Consider the following 23,896-nt stretch of genomic DNA (forward strand, 5'->3'; position numbering starts at 1 on the left):
TGCTAACTGTAGTAATCCAACTTATCAGATGTCAAATAGAACAGTAGTTTCCAGGGACTGGGAGGAGGGAGTGGGGAATTATTTGGGGGTACAGATAATCAGTTTGAGAGAATGAAAATTTTTGGAGACGAATGCTGTTGATTACTGGCTTAGATTTTTTTTCCCTTGTAGTGCTGGGAATTGAACACAGGTTTTTGCACTGAGCCCTTGTTGTATTTGTAAAGACAGAGTCTCACTAAGTTGCTAAATTGACCAGGCTGGGCTTGAACTAGTGATCCTGGTGCTTCAGTTTACCAGGGTTCTGGGATTATAGGCATGGCACCATGCCTGCTTTAACTAAGATTTTGATTGGGACTATACTGAATTTATAGATCAAGTTGTAAAGAAAATCTTGATAATATTTAGGTTTTATATCCGTGTATTCAAATATCTCTCCATTAATATACATCTTCTTTGATGTTTTTCATCAGTTTTGTAATTCACCTCTACAAATCATTCTCTCTCTCTTTTTTTTTTTTTTTTTGCAGTGCAAGGGATTGAACTCAGGACCTTGTGTTTGCAAGGCAGGTGTGGCACCACTGAGCTAAATCCTGGCCCTTTTTTTTTTATATTTATACCTAAATACTTCCTTTGTTTTTGCTTTTTAATTTAAAATCCATCCATTAGGGAATAATAGTAAGGAAATAATATTAGACTAACATAAATGGTATTGTCTTTTTAATTTCAATTTTAATATGCTAATATAAAGGATATCTTTTTAATTTTTTTTTCATTACTGAGGAAGTAACCCATGCTAAGCAAGCACTTTACCACTGAGCTATATCACCAGCCCTTAATTTCAAATGTTAATTGTTCATTGCTAGTATGTAAGAAAGTAACTTTTGTATGTCAGCTAGGTAGTTTGCAACCTTACAATAGTTGCTTATTAGTACCAGGATTTTTTTAGTTGGTTTTTTGGAATTTTCTTTCTGTTTTCTTTTCTTTCTTTCTTTTGTTTTGTATTTTGTTTTCTGGTTTTTGTTTTTTGATTTGGCGGTTGTACTGGGGATTGAACCCAGGGCTTCTGCAACTGAGCTATGTTCCCAGACCGTTTTTATTTTTTATTTTGAGACTGGGTCTCGCTAAGTTTCTAAATTACCCAGGCTGGGCTAGGAACTTCTGATCTTCCTGTTTCAATCTCCCAAAGTGCTGGGTTACAAGCATGCACCACTATACCTGGCTTCTTTGGGATTTTCTAGATAGACAATCATTCTCACCTATGAACAGTTTGCTGCTTCCCTGCCTGTTTTATTTCCTTTTCTTGTCTTATTACATTAGCTAGGACTTCCAGTGTGACGTTGAGTAGTGATGATAGAAGACACCCTTGACGGGGCCGGGGAGAGAAAGCATCTAGTTTCTGATCAATAAACTTTTACATCTAATATTGTCTTTTCAAATTTTATAGTCATTTTTGTTATTGAAAGTAAAAAATTAAGTATACAAAAAAAAGGAATTACTAAAACCCATAATTTGCCATTCAAACACAATATAATACAATATGGGTACTTTCCTATTCTTCTATATGCTCTGCTCTGTTTTTATTACATCATTATTATCATACTGATTATTCAATTTATTGTCTTGATTTTTTTTTACTGGTTTCTTAAATTTTTTTTTCCTTTTTGAGGGACTGGGGATTGAACTGAAGACCTCATGCATGCTAGGCAAGCTATCATTGAACTATTCCCCTAGCCCTATCTTAAGCCTTTTATTTATTTATTTATATGTTTATTTTTGATAATCGGGATTTAACTCAGGGCCTTAGCACTGAGCTACATCCCCAGCCCTTTTTATTTTTTATTTTAAAACAGAGTCTCACTACAGTCACTATATTGCCCAGGCTGGGCTTGAATTCGCAATCCTCCTGCCTCAGTCTCCCAGAGTGCTGAGATTACAATTGTGCACAACCACGTCTAATTTAAGGTTTTAAATCTCACTATATAGTCTTTTTCGGGGGGGGGGTACTGGAAACGAACTCACGGCCTTGCACTTACCAGGCAGGCACTGTGCTTTTGAGCTACATCTCCCGCCCCCATATTCTTTTAAAATGAGGCTAAATACCATCAAAGAGGTATTCAATGCTTCAGACAATTATTTGCTTAATGGGTAGATCTTTAAATTATTTTAAAATAAATAATATACTTATATAAGTATATATATACTTATAATGCTAGTACAAAAATACATGTGACTGAGTGTGGTGACATACATCTGTAATCTCAGCTACTTGGAAGGCTGAGGCAGGAGGATTGCCTGGGCTACATAGTGAGTTCAAGGTGAGCCTGAACTGCATAGGGAGACCCTGTCTCAAAATAAATAAATAAATACATATACACATACATAGGTAAATAAATAATAGTGTTTTTGGAAGCTAAATATTCTGAATAATATTTCTCTTTACTACTGTTCAAAAATCACACTGTTTAAATTGTTGTAGTCTTTTATCTGAAGATAATCTATGACTTCACATTTTCTCTTTTCCCTCTTTCTTTTTTTATAATTAGTATCTATTTATCCTTCAAGTGAACTTTCTCAGTAATTCTGTTGAACTAAAATTTGGAATTAAAGGATTTTGGTGAAATGTGCACTAAACTTATAAATTAAATTGGAAAGTATTCAGTGTTTCATCCAGAAACTGCTAGATTCCTTCATTCAAATCTTCTCTCACATCTATCAGTAGTTTTATAATTTTCTTAAAATGGGATACATTTACTAAGATAACATGAGATATATTATGTGGAAGTGTCTTATCGTTCCTAATTCTTCATTATTAGGATATAGGATGCTATTGATTGTATGTAATTTATTATCTTATCTGAAATATAAGATAATAAAATTACCGGGCCAGGGATTTAGTTCAGTGGTTCCGCCACCTGCCTCACAAGCGGAAGGTCCCGAGTTCGATCCCCGGTACCAAAAAAAAAAAAAAAAAAAAAAAAAGATAATAAAATTACCATTCAAAAACTCTTAAAATAATGTTCAAAAATAATATTCAAAATTATTCAATAATGTTCAAAAGATTTGCGTCAATATGAAAAGCTACACGCAAAATGCCATTTTTCTTCATTGCTCGCATGGGTCTTCCTGCCGCAGTGGAAAGTCTTGTCCCTGGGGCATTTTCATCTCATTTGTCCTCTGAGGAGGGAGGACGAGTTGTTGACGGCCCCGGGGCCACCTCCCTCAAGTTACGCGGCCCTCCAGACCCATCCTAAGTCTCACAGTTCAGGCTAATCATTGACAGAACCTCACAATCTCTCGCTCCTGCCGAAGCGCTGATAAGAGTCAGCAGGCGCAGGGAGAAGCCAGGTTGCGTGGCAGCAGGGTCTCCGGGGAATGAATGGATTCTCCTCAGCGCCTATGAAAGGGTCCCACGCTGCAGAAAGACGATGTCCAGCGGGGCACTGGGAAGAGCTGTCATCCTGTCCGCGCTGCTCCTGATACCAGCTGCTGCCGGACTCTCCGGAGAGGGAAGAGCTGCATGGGCTAGAAATCCTCATTTTAGCCTGGTAAATGCAAGTCAGCTGTTTCTCTATGACACTTTCCCTAAAAACTTTTTCTGGGGTGTTGGGACTGGAGCGTTTCAAGTGGAAGGGAGTTGGAAGGAGGATGGAAAAGGACCCTCTATATGGGATCATTTCATCCACACACGCCTTAAAATTGTCAACAGCACCAGCGGTTCCAGTGACAGCTACATTTTTCTGGAAAAAGACTTGTCAGCTCTGGATTTTTTAGGAGTTTCTTTTTATCAGTTCTCAATTTCCTGGCCAAGGCTTTTCCCCGATGGAATAATAACAGTTGCCAATGCAAAAGGTCTCCAGTACTACAATGCTCTTCTGGACGCCCTACTACTGAGAAACATTGAGCCTATAGTTACTTTGTACCACTGGGATTTGCCTTTAGCGCTACAAGAAAAATATGGGGGGTGGAAAAATGAATCCATGGTAGGTATCTTCAACGACTATGCCACGTACTGTTTCCAGACATTTGGGGACCGTGTCAAATACTGGATTACTATTCACAACCCGTATCTGGTAGCTTGGCATGGGTATGGAACAGGTATACATGCTCCTGGAGAAAGGGGAAACATAACAACTGTCTACACCGTGGGACACAACCTGATCAAGGTACTGTGCATCTGGCTTCTTAGCATAGCTTCAAAATGTGCAAGGAGTTAAAAAGAAACACCAAGACATTTAAATGGTTCTCTCTCTTGAAATCAGCACAGCTAATTTGAAGCTAACTTACAAGTTCTAGCCTCAGATTTTATTAAGTAGAGCATGGTTTATTTCTGTTATTATTAATTTATTAATCCAATTATTAAATCTACAGTTATACATTAGAATATGAGAATATGAGTCTACTGTTATTTTTGGGAAACCAGTATTGTATAGATTTAATTGTTGGAACCCTTTTCTGACAACATGTCGTTTCAGAATTATGTTGAGGCACAAACATAAACATGTGTTTGTTGCTAGTATTGGTACTTAGCTGTAGCAAGAGAAATCAATGTTAGCTGGTACATAGTTCTAGATACAGAAATTGAAATGAATGTACTCCATGCTTAGTTTTATTTGGCAGAAAAGATGAGATTAATGGTTCTAGAAGTTAAACAACTAATATAAACCCAGGGGAGAATATGCTTTACTAAGTATTTTAAAGCAGTATATTTCAAAAGCTAGAGCTTATGTTGGGAAATGCGAAACTTCTTAAAACAACAATGAAAATGCAAACAAAACAATAGCTAATATTTATTGAGTGCTTATTATGTTCCATAGACATTAAGCCTTTTATGTGTATTAACACATTTGATCCTCGTAACACCATTGTGAACTAGGTACTATTTTTTTTTTTGGTACCGAGGATTGAACTCGGTCCTTGCACTTGCACAGCAGGCGGCAAAACCACTGAGCTAAATCCCCGGCCCATAGGTCCTATTATTATTTCCATTTTAAAGATGAGGAAACTGAAGCTTAGTGAGATTAAATAATTTGTCCAAAGTTATGGAATAAAACGCAGCCTCTGTGGACATTGCATTTATGAATGACAACATAATTAAATAATTTTTATTAAAAATCTTTTTAAAACAGTAATCTTTTGGAAACTTTTGAGAAACTTAGCCTCATGTTGAGGGTTACAAATGGAATCAGATTTAACTTTTTGACTCAAATAGTCTACTTGTGAAAAATTATTCTGAATATCTGTTACATTTTGAAAATTAAAAATATTAATAGCCTTAACATTTACTTGCTAGAAGTAATTTAACTTTTAAGAATCAAATGTTGAATATTGTGTACAGAATGTATAAGAACATAGAAGTACTTCATGTTAACCCTTTTCTTCTAATTGTTTTAGTCTCTTGTGCTGCTATAGGACAGATTACATCATGACTTTATAGTCATTTTCTCATCTTTGAATAGAGTTGTATAAAGAACATATTATTGCTGGGGATTTAGCTCAGTGGTACTGCCACCTGACTCGAAAGTGCAAGGCCTCGAGTTTGATCCCCCATACCAAAAAAAAAAAAGAACATATTATTAATGTATGACTACACTATTTTACAAAGTAAGACCTTAAATGAGAAAAACTTTTGGCTATTGAATAGCTATCAAGATAATGGATATATTAAAAAAGATAATGCATCTATGTTAGAAAAATATTTATTTTAATATTTCTAGCTCTTTTAATTACTAAAACAATCCATGCTCACGTAAAGTTTTTTAAATCAGATCATTCCCAAAGATATGAACAAAAAGTTAAATCCTTTTCTTGCTCCACCTAACAATTCCAACTGAAGGAAACTGTTAATAATAGTTTCTCATATACTGTTTTAGAAGTTTTCTATCCAAATACATAACATCTATACATTGATTTAACCTTTGTGTAAGGAAAAACCTCTAAATTATTGACAAGTGTCAGTTACCTGGAAAAATGCTAACAATTACAATTTTCATTAAAAAAAATAGAACCTGGTGATTAATTTAAAGACTTTATTGGTTATCTGATAAAAACAAACAAGAAAAAAGTTTTAACTAACTAGTGGAGCTTCCAAACTTAGCTTAAAAAATGTGATTTTCACATGTTTTCCATTTTCCTCTAATTTAAGATAACCTCTGCTTTTAACAGAAAATTAGCACTTCTTCTGCGAGTGACATACTTCATTGTTTTAAACTGAAGGATTCATTTTTAAATAACTGTGTTTTCCAAATCATTTCTTTTATCTACTTAAAATTTCTTTCTTTTTTTTTTTTTTTTTGGTACTGGGGATTGAACTCGGGTCTTTGCGCTTGCGTAGCAGGTGGCGAAACCACTGAGCTAAATCCCCAGCCCTACTTAAAATTTCTAAATCACCAGACTAAATAAATAGTATGAGGGGTCCCTTGAAATCAATCTGAAAATGAAATACACCACATAACCCAGTGATCTTTCGACCAGAGAGAGATCTTGCAATAATTTGGTACCTAAGGTGAATTATTTCTCCACTTGTCCCCTCTGTACTTACTTTACTCAGAAAAATCCTCATGGAGAAAAGAGTAATTTGATTTTTTGTTGTTGTTGCAATGAAGTATTTTTCCTTACTGTTCCTGCTTGTGGTCCCTGAAGAAACATTCTTTAGGATTAGCTTTTAGTCCAAAGAATGTTTATTGAGATTAAAAAAAAAAAAAAGCAAAGCTAATATAAGCCAGGCATGGTAGTACATGCCTGTAATCCCAGCAGTCTGAGAGGCTGAGGCAGGAGGATTCCCAGTTGGAGTCCAGCTTGGGTAGTTTAACCATTTAACTAGACCTTATCTCAAAATATAAAATCAACAAAAGGGCTGAGGATGTAGCTCAGTGAGAAGACTCTGGGTTCAATCCCTAGTACCACACACACATGTGCACCCGTGCACACACACACACACACACACACACACACACACTCCTAACATAAAACTCAATTCATTAGTGGCTATAGACTACATATTCCCTAATTCTCAGACATTGAAAAAAATTCCATAGTGGCTATTGGAATCCTTTTGGATCTAGAATGATCTCAGAAATTCTATCTCAGTTTGAAATGTCCTGGTTTGGCGGGAACTTGGCTGGTCTAGCAGCTGTCAACACTGGTCAGGAATTTCAAACCCCATTTTTTCTGTAGATCTAGTGATCACCTTTAAGCAAGTCTAAGCCTCTGTAAAACTCTCATAATCCCACCTACTAATAGACAATTGCTGTGAGTTTTTAACAGTATTTGGAACGAAATGTGGGTACATTTTTTGGCTTGGCTATCATCCCTTTAATTATTATCTATAATCTTGGTAGCAACCTTGCCAGATAATTATTATTATCCCCACCTTACAGAATGTTATTTCTTTTCCTTTTTTTTTTTTTTTGTGAGTCAGGATCTTACTACATAATTCAGTATGAACTCACTATGCAGCCCACACTGGCCTCAAATTTACAGAGATCCTCCTGCCTCAGCCTCCCGAGTGCTGAGATTATAGGCGTGCATCGGATATTTCTAACTTGCAACATGGTTGCAACATTTGCTTCCCTGCGCAAATGTTATTAGTCCTCCCCAGAGCCTTTGGATAAAGTCCCATTTTTTTCATCAAGGCCTGCAAAACACATCCCCCCCCCCACCTTCACTTGGGTTTCCTTCCTGCTCACTGTCCCATCCCAGACACCACCCCCTTGGCCCTCATGTTCCCCCACAATGCACTGCTGGCCATGTCCCCTACTTACCCTGTCACTCTCTGCACAAGGCCCCACTAGCCCGCTCTGTCCAGCCAAATACCCTTCCTAGTCCTGCTTTACCCATGTCCTCCTAAAATAGTCACCACCTCTGAGTCACTCTTGATGGTTTAGGATTAAGTCCCCTCCTGGGGGTTCCCCTGAGTAGCACTGGTTTCATACAAACATCAGTTGTGTGAGTGGTGTAGCATTTCTCTTTTAAACTTCATAATCAAAAAGCCAATACCAAGTTCAAGCTTCATATCTCATTACAATATTTCTAATTCTTGAAACATCACCTGTGGTAATCTAGGTGTGCCCTAGTGAGGGGACTCTTTGGGTTGCAAGTGACAGATGTAACTCAAGGTGGCAGAAGAAAAAAGGAGCAACTTCTTGGCTCGGTAAAGACCACAGGGAAGAGGAGAGTCAGTGACGAGGACACCCCCAGGCAGCCCCTTATCTCGGTCTCTGCCTCCCTTTCTTCTTGGGGGTTGGTGTCTTTTCCTCTTTTGTAGAGAAAAGAGTTCTCTCTCTTAGACGCACTTTTGAGAATTCCCTGGACATCTCCGGCCTATTTGGGCCTCACCCTTATCCCTCCATCAGCAAAGCCCCCAGGGTGCACATTAATCAAGGCACTAATGATGCTCATTTTCACTCTCTTCTTAAATCGATAAACGCTGCAGTTGGTGGATGTCCCTCCTCACAATGGACCATTTGAGAGCCTCTAAGGAAATGTGGACAGAGGCTGGGAGAGAGATGAACATGCTTAGGAGACTGTAGCTCACACAGCCCCCACCTCCACCAAATCCTGCTGGCGCCCCGAGGCTTCTGACCATATTGAGGCTCTAAAATGTCATCTTCCGTAGGCTCATGCTGCTGATAAAGAGAGTGGAATCGATAATTCTTGGTTGCAGTGGGCTGTGCTGGGCTTCACAGGGTGTGGAGCAGCTGCCCTGGTCTCTATCCCCTCACTGCTTCCAGGGTTGTTAACTAAAAATGTCTCCAGACATTGTCAGGTGTCCCCCGGGAGTCAGATTCCTTCTCCTCCTTCCACCTCTTGAAAACCACTGACATACTTACGTAGAGAGCTGCTTGAAGTCCTGAAGCATAAGAACTAGGAGGAAGCTGGGTGTGGTGGTGCACCCTCGTAATCCCAGCACTTTGGAGGGCTGAGAGAGGAGGATTCCAAGTTCAAACCCAGCCCGGGGAACTTAGCAATTTGGTGAGATCCTGTCTCAAAAATTTTAAAAAGGAGCTGAGGGGGCCGGGGATTTAGCTCAGTGGTGCTGCTGCCTGCTTCAAAAGCGCAAGGACCCGAGTTCGATCCCTGGTATTAAGAAAAAAAAAAGGAAAGGGCTGGGAACGTAGATGGGGCAAAGTGGTTCCCCAATGTATGCAAGGCCCTGAGTTTGATCCCCAGCGTTGGGAAAAAAAAGTACTGTATTTTGGTTCTTTAAAATAAATTTTATTTTATTTTATTTCATTCCCCTCCTCAAGCCCCGACCCTCCCTTATGTACAGAAGCTGTTACCATTTTTTCCTTCTATTTTCACTTTTTTTCTTGTGCCTTCCTTCCTTTCTCCCTCCCTCCTCCCTTGTTGCCTTTCCCATTTGAACACTTTCTTCCCATTTCCCAGCATCCAATATACATTTCAGTCCTTATCTCCATTTTTGGTTTCTCAGATCAGAGAAACAATGCGATTTTTAAACATGTGTGTCTGTGGCTGGGGGATTTAGCTCAGTGGTTCCGCCACTTGCCTCAAAAGCACAAGGTCCCGAGTTTGATCCCCAGTACAAAAAAAAAGTGTAAACATGTGTGTCTGATTTATTTCACTTAAGAGTATGGTCTCAAGGTCCATCCATTAGCTATAAATGTCCGAAGCTCATCCTTCTTTATGGCAGAGTAGTACCCCATTGTATAAAAAAATGCATCTTTATCCACTCATCTGTTGAAAAGCATTTGGGCTGTTTCCAAGATATAAATTTTATTTTATTTTATGTATTTTGTTTTATTTTTTGTGTTTGTTTGTTTGCTTGTTTAAAACAGGGCCTCCATATGTAGTTCAGGGTAGCCTTGAACTCATGGTGATCTTCCTGCCTCAGCCTCTCATGCCCAGCAAAAAAAAAAAAAAAACCAAAAAAGTAATTTGAAAGGAAATACTGTATTTTTTAAAGAAAATACTATATCCTGCTATAAATGAAGAACGAGTTTGGTTGGGGGTTTTTTGTTTGTTTTTTTGTTTGTTTGTTTGTTTTGAGACAAGTTCTTGCTATGTACTTCAGCCTGGCCTTGGACTCACTGTGGAGCCCAGGCTGGCCTCAAATTCCCCATGATCCTCCTGCCTCAGCCTCCTGAGTGCTGGGATTATAGATGTGCATCACCACACCTGGCAGAACCAGTATTTTTAATACTCTTAAAGTAAATATATAATTTTAAAATAAAAAACTGTCATTTTTGTTCCACCTTATAATATCATCTCCAATGTAAAAAGAGTATTATCAGCCATGGAAAACAACAGGGAATGTGTAAATTTTATTTAGCATGTTGGTGTAAACTTAGTCCTAAAGCCAAAGCCATTATGTCATTTCACAGTATCTCATAAGGTAAGCCTGGTGGCACATGCCTGCAATCCCAGCATTTTGGGAGGCTGAGGCAGGAGGATTAAGAATTTGAGGCCAGTCTGAGCTATGTAGCTAGACCTCATTGGGAGAAAGGAAGGAAAGAGGAAAGGGAAATGGAAAGAAATGAAAAAAAAAAGATTTTTCTCACATAAGTAAAAGAATCATAAGTAAAGTGAATTATTTTGAGATGGAAAATGGTTACAATTTCTATATTAGCATTTTAACTATTCATAATTTACTGTATGAATATATTAAATTTATTTTAAATGAACTTTATAATCTTCAATAACATAGACATATACAACATACATCAACACTTTTTTGTATAGCACACACGAATGACAAAAGGATTTCCTGAATTCAAGGCTTCCAGGGATTGCATAAGACCATGACAGAGGCTGCACGAAGTGTTGGGAAAGGCTGCAATAGGTCAGGGCCTCACCAGGAGAAGACTGGATTTCTCCGACTCTTCAAGGAAATGGGTCTCGGTACCTTTCTTCCAGGGAGGCTCACAAAAGTGGACATCAGTTAGGCCTTTGACAAATAATTAAACGGGTTATTTTTAATTTGAGGAACATCTGTCCTTCCCAGAAATGACTTTGACTTGCATTAGAAGTGGCTCACACACAAGCGCACACACACACAGATATCTTCTCAACACATGCAAATCAATTCTGTATGCTTGTTTCTATTTTTTTAAAAAGTTTTCATGGGCATGATGTCTCAAACTTGTAATCATAGCCTTTCAGCAGGCTGAGGCAGAAGTATCTCAAATTTGAGGCCAGCCTGGACAACTTAGGAAGACTCTGCCTCAAAATATGAAAATAAAAATTTTTAGCCGTGCATGGTGGCATGCCTCTAATCCCAGCACTCAGAAGGCTGAGGCAGGAGGATCACCACCAAGTTCTAGAACAGCCAGGGATACACAGTGAGCTCAAGACCAGCTTGATCTACATAGCTAGATCCTGTCTCAAAATAAATAAATAAATAAAATTAAAAATTTTAAGGGCCGGGGATTTAGCTCAGTGGCACCATGCCTGCCTCCCAAGCACAAGGTCCTGAGTTTGATCCCAGGTCTTAGAAAAAATAAAATTAAAAATTAAAAAACTAAAATTTTTAGAGAGCTGGGGATGTAGCTCTGTGAGCAGACTTGGGCTCACTCTCCAATACTGCCAAAAGAAAAACAAAAACCAAAAAAGCTGAAACAACCCGAAGTTTGATGACTGCTAAAGCTAAATGTTGTGTTTATGGAGGCTCATTATATTGCTCTTTTAATTTTTTGTGTATTATGACAATAGCTAAGGAGGTAAAGACAATTTTTATATATAAAAGTAATGGAAACTCCCTGTACCGGGAAAAAAAAGTAATGGAAAATAAGACATACATCTTTAGTCTGGCATGGTGATGCACACCTGTAATCCCAGCACTCGGGAGGCTGAGGCAGGAGGATCATCATGTGTTTGAGGCCAGCCTGGACTACATAGTGAGTTCAAGGCCAACCTGTACTACACAGAGAAACCCTGTCTCAAAAAAACAAAAAGAAAAAAAAAGGAAAAAACTTAAAACAGCCATCTTTATACAGTTCTCTGCTCAAATGTTCCATTGAAATTCTTAAACAAAATTTAGTGTCAACACAGTCAAAACTTCCATGAAAGGGCCATGTTCACATGATGAATAGCTAAACTTCCTTTGCCAACAAACTGCTGCAACTGCTTCTGGAAATCTAGGCTGCAGGGTCTCCGAGGCACACATAAATGGATTAAATGTCATCTACAGGACTCTTCCACCAACCCAGCACCAGTCTCTTGAAGAGTAAAGTATAATATTTGGCAATAAAAATATTTGCAAGAGTCTTTTTGACTGGTCTTATTTATATGGAAGCAAAATCTTCAAGGATCTTAAGAAATAATTTTTTAGGGCCAGGGGGTTTAGCTCAGTGGTGCCACCACCTGCCTCACAGCAAAAGGTCCTGAGTTCAATCCCTGGTACAAAAAAAAGAAAGAAAGAAAGAAAAAGAAAGAAAGAATTTTTTATTAAAAAAGGAATTTTTTAAAAAATCCCTTCTTAAAGTTCGGTTCCAAGAAAGTAAAATACCAAAATTAATTTTTACCAAGCCTTATAGCTAAAAAGAACTAGTCATGCTTTTCTATGGATAAAGGACAGAAAAATGAAGTTAAAACAAAGTGAAACAAAACAAAAAATCGGAAAAAAATCTGTTACTTTCCACCTCCAACTACCCTCTCTTCCTACATCCCCCAAAAAAAGAAAAGGAAAGGAGAAAAAAAAAGAGAGAAGGGGGAGAAGGAGGAGAAGAAAGGACGGAGTTTTCCATTCTTAAAGGGAAGGACTGAGACCGTTAGTACAGGTATTTTTTGCATTCTGCCATGCTATTTTTTATGCTGGGATGAGAACCCAGGGCCACCCACAGGCTAAGCAGCTCAATCATTATAAAGGGAATGTTTCATTGCATACCTATTATAGTGTAAGAAACATCATACAGGGCCGGGGATTTAGCTTAGTGATTCCGCCGCCTGCCTCGCAAGCACAGGGTCCCAAGTTCGATCCTCCGTACCAAAGAGAGAGAGAGAGAGAGAGAGAGAGAGAGAGAGAGAGAGAGACATCATATATTATTTAATTCTCAAATCAACTCTGCCAGTAGGTGTTCTTAAATCCATTTTACAATTATAAAATGAAAGCCAAGAGGAAATTTGGCTGAGGTCACAAAGCAGATAGGTGTCAGAATCAAAATTCAAATCTGATCTGTCTGTTTTTGTTTTTTTTGTTTTGGTACCAGGGATCAAACTCAGGTCCTTACGCTTGCAAGGCAGGCAACAGAACCACTGAGCTAAATCCCCGGCCCAAATCTGATCTGTCTGAATCCAAGTCGGCAAGAGTTAATGAATCAATCGCCTAATGTCAATGAAAAAGAACAGTTTACAACCTCAAAACCCACATCCGCCACTTGGGCTTGACACTGACTCAAAAGATATTCAACTTGACTTCACCTATTAAAAGACCAAAATAAGCTGAGCGTGGTGGCACATGCCTGTAATCCCAGCACTCGAGAGGCTGAGGCAGGAGGATCTCAGCAATTTCAAGACCAGCCTGTACTATGTAGTAAGTTCAAGGGTAGTCTGGGCTACATAGTGAGATCCTGTCTCCAAGTAAATAAATAACCCACCAATCAACCCCACCAACCAACCAATACATAGCTAGGTGTAGTGGCACATGCCTGTAATACCAGCACTCTGGGAGGCTGGCAACTTGGTGATTAGTGAGGCCCTGTTTCAAAATAAAAATAAAAGTGCCTCAGAATGTAGCTTAGTCCAAAAGCCCTGGATTCAATCCCCAGTAACACACACACACACACACACACACACACACAATAGACACATTTTATTTTGTCAAAAAAAATCTATGAATTGTCTATCCCCTGACTCATCTTTTAAAATGAAGGGTTTTTTTCTGGTTTTTTGTGGGTTTTTTGGTACCGGGGATCGAACTTAAGACTTTGCACTTGCGAGGCAGGCGGCGGAACCACTGAGCTAAATCCCCGGCCCTAAAATGAAGGTTTTTTCATTTGTCCCACAATTTTAATTTTTATTTGCTCAAAGCTTTGGTGTCACAGTAAAGTGATATTAAATCACATATGTGTGCCTTTAACAATAGTATTTAAAGTAAATTAGATACACAATTCATTTAATTAGCTAATACATAGTTCCCACATTATAATCTCAACCCTTCTCCAAAGAACCTAAGACCTCTTTAACAAAATACAGGAAATACTGACTAGACAAGATGAAACTAGTATTCTTACAGATGTTTTTAACCGGATTTGAATAAGTGATAAAGACTATTGATGGAGAAGAATCATCAAAGAGTTTCTACAACTAGAGCACATTTGTTATTTGCAAGAGTCACATAAAAAACACCTATTTATAGGCTAAAAGTGGTATTCTAAAACCTTCAAGAGATCAATATTTACTTTTTCTAACCATTAAGTTAAAAAAGTTATACTTCAGTGAATGATTAACAAGAGTTTAAATAAATGTAATTATAAATGCTCATAGAATAATATTGTGATCCTATTTAAACAGCTTTATTTGATATGAACACTCTCATACAGGGAAAATTAGGCCCAACTGGAAATCCAAAAATATTGTAAATACTAGAAATGGTGCTGATGCCGGGCATGGTGGCGGATCCCTGTAATCCCAGCACTTGGGAGACTGAGACAGGAGGATCGTTGTGAGTTTCAGGGCCAGCCTGGGCTACATAGTGAGACCCTGCCTCAAAAAACAAAAAGAGAGAGAGAGAGAGAGAGAAATGATGTGGATATGATAAAACTATGAATTGAGGGAAACTTTACATTACTTTATAGTATAAGTCATTTAATTGCAGATAGAAAGACTGGCTGAGAAAACTCAACATTAGAAAATAGTCTGTAAGGCTGGGGATGTAGCTCAGTGGCACCACGCCTGCCTTGCAAGCACAAGGTTCTGAGTTCGATCCCCAGTACCAAAAGAAAGAAAGAAAGAAAGAAAGAAAGAAAGAAAGAAAGAAAGAAAGAAAGAAAGAAAAAGAAGGAAAGAAAATAGTCTACAGAAATAGTTTATTGGGCTGGGGATTTATTTCAGTGGTTCCACCGCCTGCCTCAAAAGCACAAGGACCGAGTTCGATCCCCTATACCAAAAATAAATAAATAAATAAATAAATAAATAGTTTATGTTAAAAAGAAAAACATGTAGGGCTGGGGATGTAACTCAGTGGCACCACACCTGCCTGGCAAGAGCAAGGTCTTGAGTTCAATTCCTGGTATCGCAAAGAAAAAGAAAGAAAGACAGACAGACATGTAATTAAAACTACTGAACTGTATAACAATTCTATTCCTGTAAAGTAGTAGGAATGCTCAGAAAAGACCAGAACTTTCCAACCTTTTAGCCAGGAAACAGTGAATCCCTGAAGTGATTAAGCAGTCCTTGGTGACCTACTGCTGTTACTTGACAATGTGTTGGGAAACCCAGGGGTTGGTGGAACTGGGACCTGTCAGTGCTGAGGGGGCTGCCTTCAATCTATTACAGTCCTATCTGGACCAGAGATTAGGTGACTAAGTCCTAAAGAAAGAGCAGAGGTTTGCTGTTATCGGTTCTTTCATGCTAATCAAGCATCTATTGTATGCCTCTTCTTTTGACCTTGTTTTGAATGTCAACATATTGTTATAGAGTAAAAAACACTCTTTAATATAAAATGGAATCCAGGATAGCTGAGCTTTATATGCACAAGCCTGTTTTTATCTTTTGAGAGCTTTAGAATTTGGTGAAAAGGGAAGTGATACAATAAACCAGTTATTCTCTTGACTTTTCTGAACTGCAAAAATAATGCATTTGTATCTCAAGACAAATAATACAGAAAGACATTACGTTAAGAATGAAAGGTCAGGCTGGGGATTTAGCTCAGTGGTTCTGTCGCCTGCCTTCCAAGCACAAGGACCAGAGTTTGATCCCAGGTACCAAAAAAAAAAAAAATGAAAGGTCACCTGGCCATGGCGGCACACACCGGTAATCCCAGCACTTGGGAGGCTGAGGCAGGAGGATTGCCAAGAGTTCAAGGCCAGTCTGGACTACATAGCAAGACCCTGTTTCAAACACTTCCCCTCTAAAAGTCTCCTCTTTCATTATTCCTTAACCCTAAACCCCAAAAGTAACCATTGCTAGCATTTTTTCTGTGTCTACATACACACATATGCATAGTTGAGTTTTTCTTTTTAACAAAATCTGAATCATTACTTTTAGTTTCAGTCATCATTTCTTTTTTTTTTTTTTTTTTTGTACTGCAGATCAAACTTGAGCTTACAACAAGGCAGGTGGCGACACCACTGAGCTAAATCCCCGGCCCTCAGTCATCATTTCTGATTAGTCAAAATGTAAACTTATACTACTACTATTATTCTAGTCATTCCTTCAATTTTTTTTTTTTTTTTTTTGTGGTACCAGGGATTGAACTCAGGATCTTGCACTTACAAGGCAGGCATGGTGCCACTGAGCTAAGTTCCCAGCCCTTTCCGCACTTCTTTCTCCTCTTAGATGTCACAGGTCATTTAATGAATTGTTTCGTTAATCTTTTTTCTCAGTGGCTACTGTGGTGCCTTGTATTTATTAAATAAATGTTTGTAGACTTGAATTTAAGCAAATAAAGTAAATGGACAAAGAGTGAAAACAAAATCTACCATAAAAAAATAGTCAGATGGGGGCGTGGGCTGCAGCTCAGTGGTAGCTTGGTAACTCCCACTTGCCTAACACCCGTGAAGCCCTGGGTTCAACCCTCAGTGGCACAAATAGTAATAGTAACAGCCAGAGCCTTGGGGCATTTGAAGTAAGTGTTCTACTACAAAGCTACATCCCAGCCTTAAAACCATGGCTCTTGGTTACATCTTAGCATATTTCTTAGAGACTTTCTTGGTCTATGATTCCTTGTTTTTATGCCATGTTTGTTACAGAACCCTTGTATTTTCACAGTCTGTTCACTGTTGGTGTATAAGTATGTTCATAAGGGCCAGGGATTTAGCTCAGTGGTTTCACTGCCTGCCTCGCAAGTGCAAGGACCCAAGTTTGATCCCTGGTACCCAAAAAAAAAAAGTATGTTCATAAAGCACATAATTTAATGCATAATAGCTTGGAAATGGTAGTAAACTAGAAAGCTAAGGACTTTGCTTTCTTTTCTTTTTCTTTCTTTTTTTTTTTCCCAAGTTTTTGAGACAGTGTCTTACTTTATAGTTCAGAGTGTCCTTGATTCACTATGTAGACCAGGCTGGCTTCGAACTCATGACAATCCTCCTGCCTCAGACTCCTGAGTTCTGGGATTACCATCACACCCAGCTCAACATATTGTTTTAAAATGGTATTTTCTTTGGGCTGAGGATTTAGCTCAATAGTGCCGCTGCCAGCCTTACAAGTGCAAGATCCTGAGTTTGATCCCCAGTACCAAAAAAAAAAAAAAAAAAGATATTTTCTTTGTTTTGTACTTGGCAATTAAAAGAACTAAAAATGTCCTAGAAGGAGAGTGCCCTGTCCTATTTGTGCATGCTGAGAAAATATATCTCTGTCTGGAATTCAGAACCACCTATTCTAGTCACGGAGCTCCTGGGGCACATTTTGGGTGTCCTTCAGAACACCATGTCATGGTCTGAGTGCTTTGCATAGCATATAACATAGATGTGTGATTCCCTAAGCCTCTTTCCTAGAACCAGTAATGTTGGTGTCAGATAAATAAATTTAAAAATATGCAGTGACTCACATCAAATAGCCTTTCCCCTATAGCTTCAAAATTTAGAACTGACCAGACACAGAGAAAGCAGGAGAGTGTGGTAAAGTCCTACCTCCACCACTTTTCAGCCTCTGAGAACTTCAGTTTTTTCTCTAAACCTGGAAAAATCGGACCAGCCTAGAAGAAGCTGTGTTCTCATCAAGCGAGCTGAGGTTGCTCCTGGCATCTGTTCAGCAAGTCTTCTCTGTAGGCAAGTCCTCCCTGGCAGCCAAGTGTACACCTAAGGATAAACAGATGTAGGCTTTGCACTTAAGATGCTTCCAGGGCCAGATGTGGTGGTGCACACTTGGAATCCCAGCACTCTGGGAGGCTGAGGCAGGAGAATTTCAAGTTTAAAGTAGCCTGGGCAATTTAGCAAGACGCTGTCAGCAAAACAAAGAGGAAGAAGAAGGAGAAGCAGAAGGAGAGGAGAGGGAGCAGGAGGAGAAGAAAAAGGAGAAGGAAGAGAAGACAAAGAGGAAGAAAAAGAGGAAGAAGAAGGAAGGAGAAAGGAAAGAGGAAAAGGAAGAGGAAGGCGGAAGGAGAGGAGGAAGAAGAGGAAAAAGAAGGAAGAGGATGACGAGGAAGAAGCAGCAGCTCATAGGCTGGGTGTAGACCCTCATTTCATGGACCTGACACTTGTGAATGAGAAAAATATCACCACAAATGACTACAGACCTAGAGATTCTGATACCTTTTTTTCCTTAAGGTCTCTTTAGGGAATTGATCAGATGCTTACCTAGAAATGCTTCCAACAGCAAGCCTGCTTCCCAGTTCACCTAGAACACTAACAGGACTTGGCAAGGGACAGGCCTTGAAGTTTAAGCTTTATTAGATTAATAAGCAGTCTGCCTTTGCTGCAGGCCCTAAAAGCATAGGGTCTCATCCTAACAGTAATAATTCACTATTATTAGCAGTAGCAGTAATAGTACTATCTTTAATCTTTATTCCTAAACCCCGAGGAAAGGCTTCTAGTTACCAACCAGGGGTATTTGGCTTTAGTTATAATCTGAGATAGTGTTCTTTTGCATGAAAAAATTTACTATCAGGGGCCGGGGATTTAGCTCAGTGGTTTCGCCGCCTGCTGCGCAAGCGCACGGACCCGAGTTTGATCCCCGGTACCAAAAAAAAAAAAAAAAAAATTACCATCAGGATTACTGCCATATTGTTAATGTAATGACAACAGAAAGCTTAAAATATCAACCCACCCTCTACAAAGTCAGGATGCCAACTTTCTTCCTGGGCAAAGAGAATTTCAGAAAAGCATGAATTTATGAATATTGATTTCTCTAATCTCTCTTCTTTTCCTCTTCCTTCTCTTTCTCCTTCTCCCTTTCTTCCTCCTCCTCTTCCTCTTTTTTTCCCCCAGTACTGGGGAACTGGCGATTGAATCCAGACCCTTCACACTGAGCTATGTCCCCAGCCCTTTTTTTTCTTTTTTTTTTGAGATAGGCTCTCACTAAATCACTAAGATGCCCAGACTGGGCATGAACTTGCCATCCTCCTGACTCAGCCTCCCAGACTGCTGGAATTACAGGTGTGTGCTACCATGCCTGGCTTCTAATCTCTCTTCTAAGATCCATGGGTGCTTCATTTAATCAAATTATGAATATTATGTAGTATGTCATCATGGTATTTATTCATTATTATTTTAGTCATGAATTCATTATTTTAATTTAGTAATATTATAATTGAAATTAAAATCCTGAGCATGATGGCATGAGTCTGTAATATCAGGTACTTGGGAGACTGAGGCAGGAGAATCACAAGTTTGAGTCCAGCCTGGGCAACTTAGTGAGACCCTGTCTCAAATTTTTAAAAAATTAAAGGGGCTAAAGTTGTAGCTCAGCTGTTAGAGCACTGCTAAGGGGGATTAAAAAAAAGAATTCTATAATAATGACACCTCTGTTTTGTTTGGTTTGGTTATTTTGTTTGTCTTGAGACAGGTTTTCTCTGAGTAGGCCAGACTGACTTCAAACTTTATATCCTCCTACCTCACCTCCTGAGTGCTGAGACTGTAGGTGTGACTACCACTCCAACTCAGGACACTTGTTTGGAAAGAGCAGATACATTAGAGTCTCATTTTTTACCTGGTTCCTACAGGACAATCCTGAAACAATACAGACAGAACAATGATGTGGTAGGATAATTTGTAAACATAACAATTATAAAGAAAATAGGAAGAAAATTCATTAAAATGTACTTACTGAGTTGTTTCAATGATGGAAACATGAACTTGACTATTAAAAGTAGGCGGGGAGGGGATTTAGCTCAGTGGCACCGAACCTGCCTTGCAAGTGCAAGGTCCTGAGTTCGATCCCTGGTATCAAAAAAAAGTAGGAGGGGAGCCAGGAGGGTGGTGAATAGCTGCAATCCAGCACTCTGGGTAGTTGAGGCAGGAGGATCACAAATTTGAACCCAGCCTGGGCAACTTAGTGATTTAACAAGACCCTGTTGTGAAATGAAAAATACAAAAAGGACTGAGTGTAAAGGCCCTGGGTTCAATCCCTGGTACTGAAAATAAAAATAAAAATAAAAAAAGGATGAAGGGCTGGGACGTAGCTCAGTCTGGGGAAGTGCTTGCCTAGCATGTACCAGGCTCCTTAGAGCTCCAGCACCACAAAAACTTTAAAAGGATAAATAGGGCCAGTGATGTAGCTCAGTGGCGCTGCACCTGCCTGGCAAGTGCAAGGTCCTGAGTTTGATTCCCAGTAATGGGAAAAAGAAAGAATTAAAAAGAATGAATAAAATATTTTCCTTATGCCAACTTCTGTTAATATCTCAATACTCTCTTCCTTTTTTTTTTTTTTGGTACCGGGGATTGAACTCGGGTCCTTGCGCTTGCAGCAGGCATCGAAACGACTGAGCTAAGTCCCCGGCCCCAGTACTTTCTTAATAATCATAATGAAGGTAAACTGATCATGGGGGCACACACCTATAATCCCAGTACTCAAGAGGCTGAGTCAGAAGGATTGTCACTAGTTCAAGGAAAGTGTGGGCTACAATAGTGAGTTCAAGACCAGCTTGAGACTGGGAGTGGTAGCACAGGCCTGTAATCCCAACACTGGGATGCTGAGACAGGAGTATCTCCTGGAGTTCCAATATGGGCTACATAGTGAGTTCAAGGCTACCCTGAACTGCATAGTGAGACCTTGTCTCAAAAGAAAACAAATAAACAAAAAAAGGGCCGGGGATTTAGCTCAGTGGTTCCAGTGCCTGCCTCGAAACCACAAGGTCTCGAGTTTGATTCCCAGTACCAAAAAAACACACAAAAAACTAACCAACAAACAAAAAAGAAGACCAGCCTGAGCTACATAGTGAGAACCTGTTTTAAAAGCAAAAACAAAAAATGAAGCTAAAATATTGTTTCCAAAAGCATTTCAAGATTGCAAAAAAATTAAAGAAATAACAGTCACCTAATACACTGTAAGGAAGTAATAGTCATACTTTTTTTAGCAATGAGCAGAAAACACTGCATATCTTCATCACCCAATAAATATTTGTGAATGGAAGATCTAACATCCAAAGAAGCTGAGTTAATCCAGGAAACAGAAGAAAACTTCATAATATGAGTGGTCAGCATTTTCAGAGAGATACAAGAGAAGATTAAGAATATAAGAAAATGGGCCAGGGATTTAGCTCAATGGTGCCGCCACCTGCCTCGCAAGTGCAAGGTCCCGAGTTCAATCCCTGGTACCAAAAAAAAAAAAAAGAATATAAGAAAATACCATCCATATGTCTGGAAAATTAAACATTCAGTAGATGATCTGTATAGCAGAATAGGTAAACTCAAGGAAAGAATGAGTAATCTAGATGACCAAATGGAAGAAGTATCTAAGGATACAATGCAAATATCCAAGCAGCCAATGAATAATGAAAAACTATGAGTCAGAGAAGATAAATTCAGAAGCTTCAATATCTGTGTGATACACATTCTAGAAAAAGATACAAGAGAGGACATAATTAAAGTAATAGTTGAAGAAAAGTTTTTGGAGCTAATGAAGGACTCGAGTCCTGAAGTTGTCAGTCTTCTCCAGATCCCCAGCATGGTCGATGAGAGAACACTTACTCCTAGACACATCTTGGTGACGTTCTGGAGTTCCAGTGAGAAAGAGAAAATCCTGAAGGCTTCCCGAGAGAGAAAAAAATCACCTACAGAGGAACAGGAGTCCAGCTGACGGCAGACTTCTTGCTGAGCACACTGGACACTAGAAGTCAGTGGGGTGCTATCATAGCAGTCCTACAGGAGAACAGCTTCCAGCCTGAAATCCAGTATCCAGCCAAACTGACTTTTTTTTTTTTGGTACCAGGGATCAAACTCGGGACCTTATGCTTGCGAGGCAGGCGGCAGAACAACTGAGCTAAATCCCCCGGCCCCAAACTGACATTTCATTTTGAGGGAAGAACAAGGATTTTTTTTTTAAGAATTTTTTTTATATTGATGAATTCAGAAGATTTGTTTCCCATGTACCCTCTTTGAAAAAATTACTAGAAAATGTCCTTTAGCAACTGAGGGTAGCTGCAACAAGTAACATAATGTGCTTTCTCCTCCACCAAGTAGAACATCACATTGCTACTTGGAATGGTGGCTAGCCAACAACAGCTCCCTTAGGGATGTGGGGAAGGGAACATTATTACCTAGATACTGTTAAAGGTTGTATTTTTAAAAATTTCATGAAAGCCATCATAGCTTGTATAGGAGGGGCTTGTGTTTGTTTATCTGGAGAATAATCCCAGGGCCTTCACATTAAGCTACGGTCTTCAGCCCTTTTTTATTTATTTTGAGACAGATCTCACTAAGTTGCCCAGACTCAGTTCATACTTGTGATCCTGGGCTGGGGATTTAGCTCAGTGGTTCTACAGCCTGCCTCACAAGCTAAGGACCCGAGTTCGATCCCCGGTACCAAAACAAAACAAAACAAACTTGTGATCCTCCTATTTAGCTTCCTGAGTAGCTGAGATTCCAGTTCAAAAGAAGAATGCATTATCATGTGTCACAATGGGAATCTTTTTTTTTTTCTTTTGTACGGGGGGATTGAACTCAGGACCTTGCACTTGGAAGGCACATGCTGTGCTACTGAGCTAAATCCCTAGCCCACAATGGGAATCTTTACAATAAAGATTTTTCATTTGAAAAAAAAATACTCGTGGAATGGCAGATGAATGAATGAATGTTAAGTGATCTGAAAAAGGACTATTTGTAATTAACATAACACTTGATACTAGTATAAGGAAATGCCAATTAGATGTGAAAATAGATCAAACTGAGATTAATCTTGGTACCGGTACAAAAGGACAATGAATAAAAATCAGCTGTAAACAATAAATGAGGACAAATAGGCCTAGCCATGAACCTGGAGAGGTAAGTCCTTAGGAGCTATCTGCAGAACACTCTTCATGTTCACACACACACACATTACTACCATTACTTCCCAACATGTGTTAGTCAGCTTTCCCATCACTGATACACAATACCCAGCTCCCACACTTTAAAGGAGGAGAGGCTTAATTTGGCTCACTGTTTTAGGAGATTCAGTCCATGGTCAGACAGCTCCAAGAAGAAACATCATGGTATAAGGGTATGGTGGAGCACAGCTGCTCAGTTCATAGTGGCCAGGGAGCAGAGCAGGAAAACAGTGCCAGAGAGAAAGGGATCAGGGACCAGATATTATATCCAAAGCCATGCCTCCATGACCCACTCAGACACACTCAGAAGTGGTATTCCAAGCCCCCGGGTGGCTCCCAAGCCAGTCAAGTTAACACAATCAAGCTTAACCATCACACACAGCAAGTTAAATTATTTTTAGCATGCGCTTTCTAAATACTTCAAATTTTTATTTATATAGTTTTCAGAGACTCTTTACCTACATTAGCTCATTCAATATTCATAACAATTCTCTAGGGTGTTTATTTTAGCTTACGTTTTTTTTGGTACCGGGGATTGAACTCAGGACCTCACGATTGCAAAACAGGTGTGGCATAGGGTATTTATTTTTAATGAAGGAGGGAACTGAAGTCTATAACAAATAGTGCTGGGAAAACTGGATATTCATATGTAGAAGACTGGAACTAGATCCCTGTCTTTCATCCTGTATATAAATCAATTCAAAATGGATCAAAGACCTAGGTATAAGTCATGAAACTTTGAAACTGCTGAAAGAAAACATAAGGAAAACAGTTGAAGCCACAGGCACAGGCAAGGACTTCCTGAATGGGACTCCAATA

The 23,896-nt window shown here is 39.1% G+C and overlaps 1 protein-coding gene across 1 annotated transcript in view; it reads left to right on the top strand.

The window, feature by feature from the left end:
* The first annotated feature begins 3,264 nt into the window (after positions 1 to 3,264).
* Klb (klotho beta) overlaps positions 3,265 to 23,896 on the top strand; it is a 43,001-nt gene continuing 22,369 nt past the window's right edge. The window contains exon 1 of the mRNA XM_013067637.3: positions 3,265 to 4,163. Coding sequence (XP_012923091.3) covers positions 3,426 to 4,163 — 738 coding nt within the window. The 5' untranslated portion in view covers positions 3,265 to 3,425. The remainder of the gene's footprint in view (positions 4,164 to 23,896) is intronic.

The sequence above is a fragment of the Heterocephalus glaber genome, unplaced genomic scaffold, assembly GCF_053883595.1.
Source record: "Heterocephalus glaber isolate CG9 unplaced genomic scaffold, H.glaber_assembly_v1.0 deba00001509, whole genome shotgun sequence".
Lineage (NCBI taxonomy): Eukaryota > Metazoa > Chordata > Mammalia > Rodentia > Bathyergidae > Heterocephalus > Heterocephalus glaber.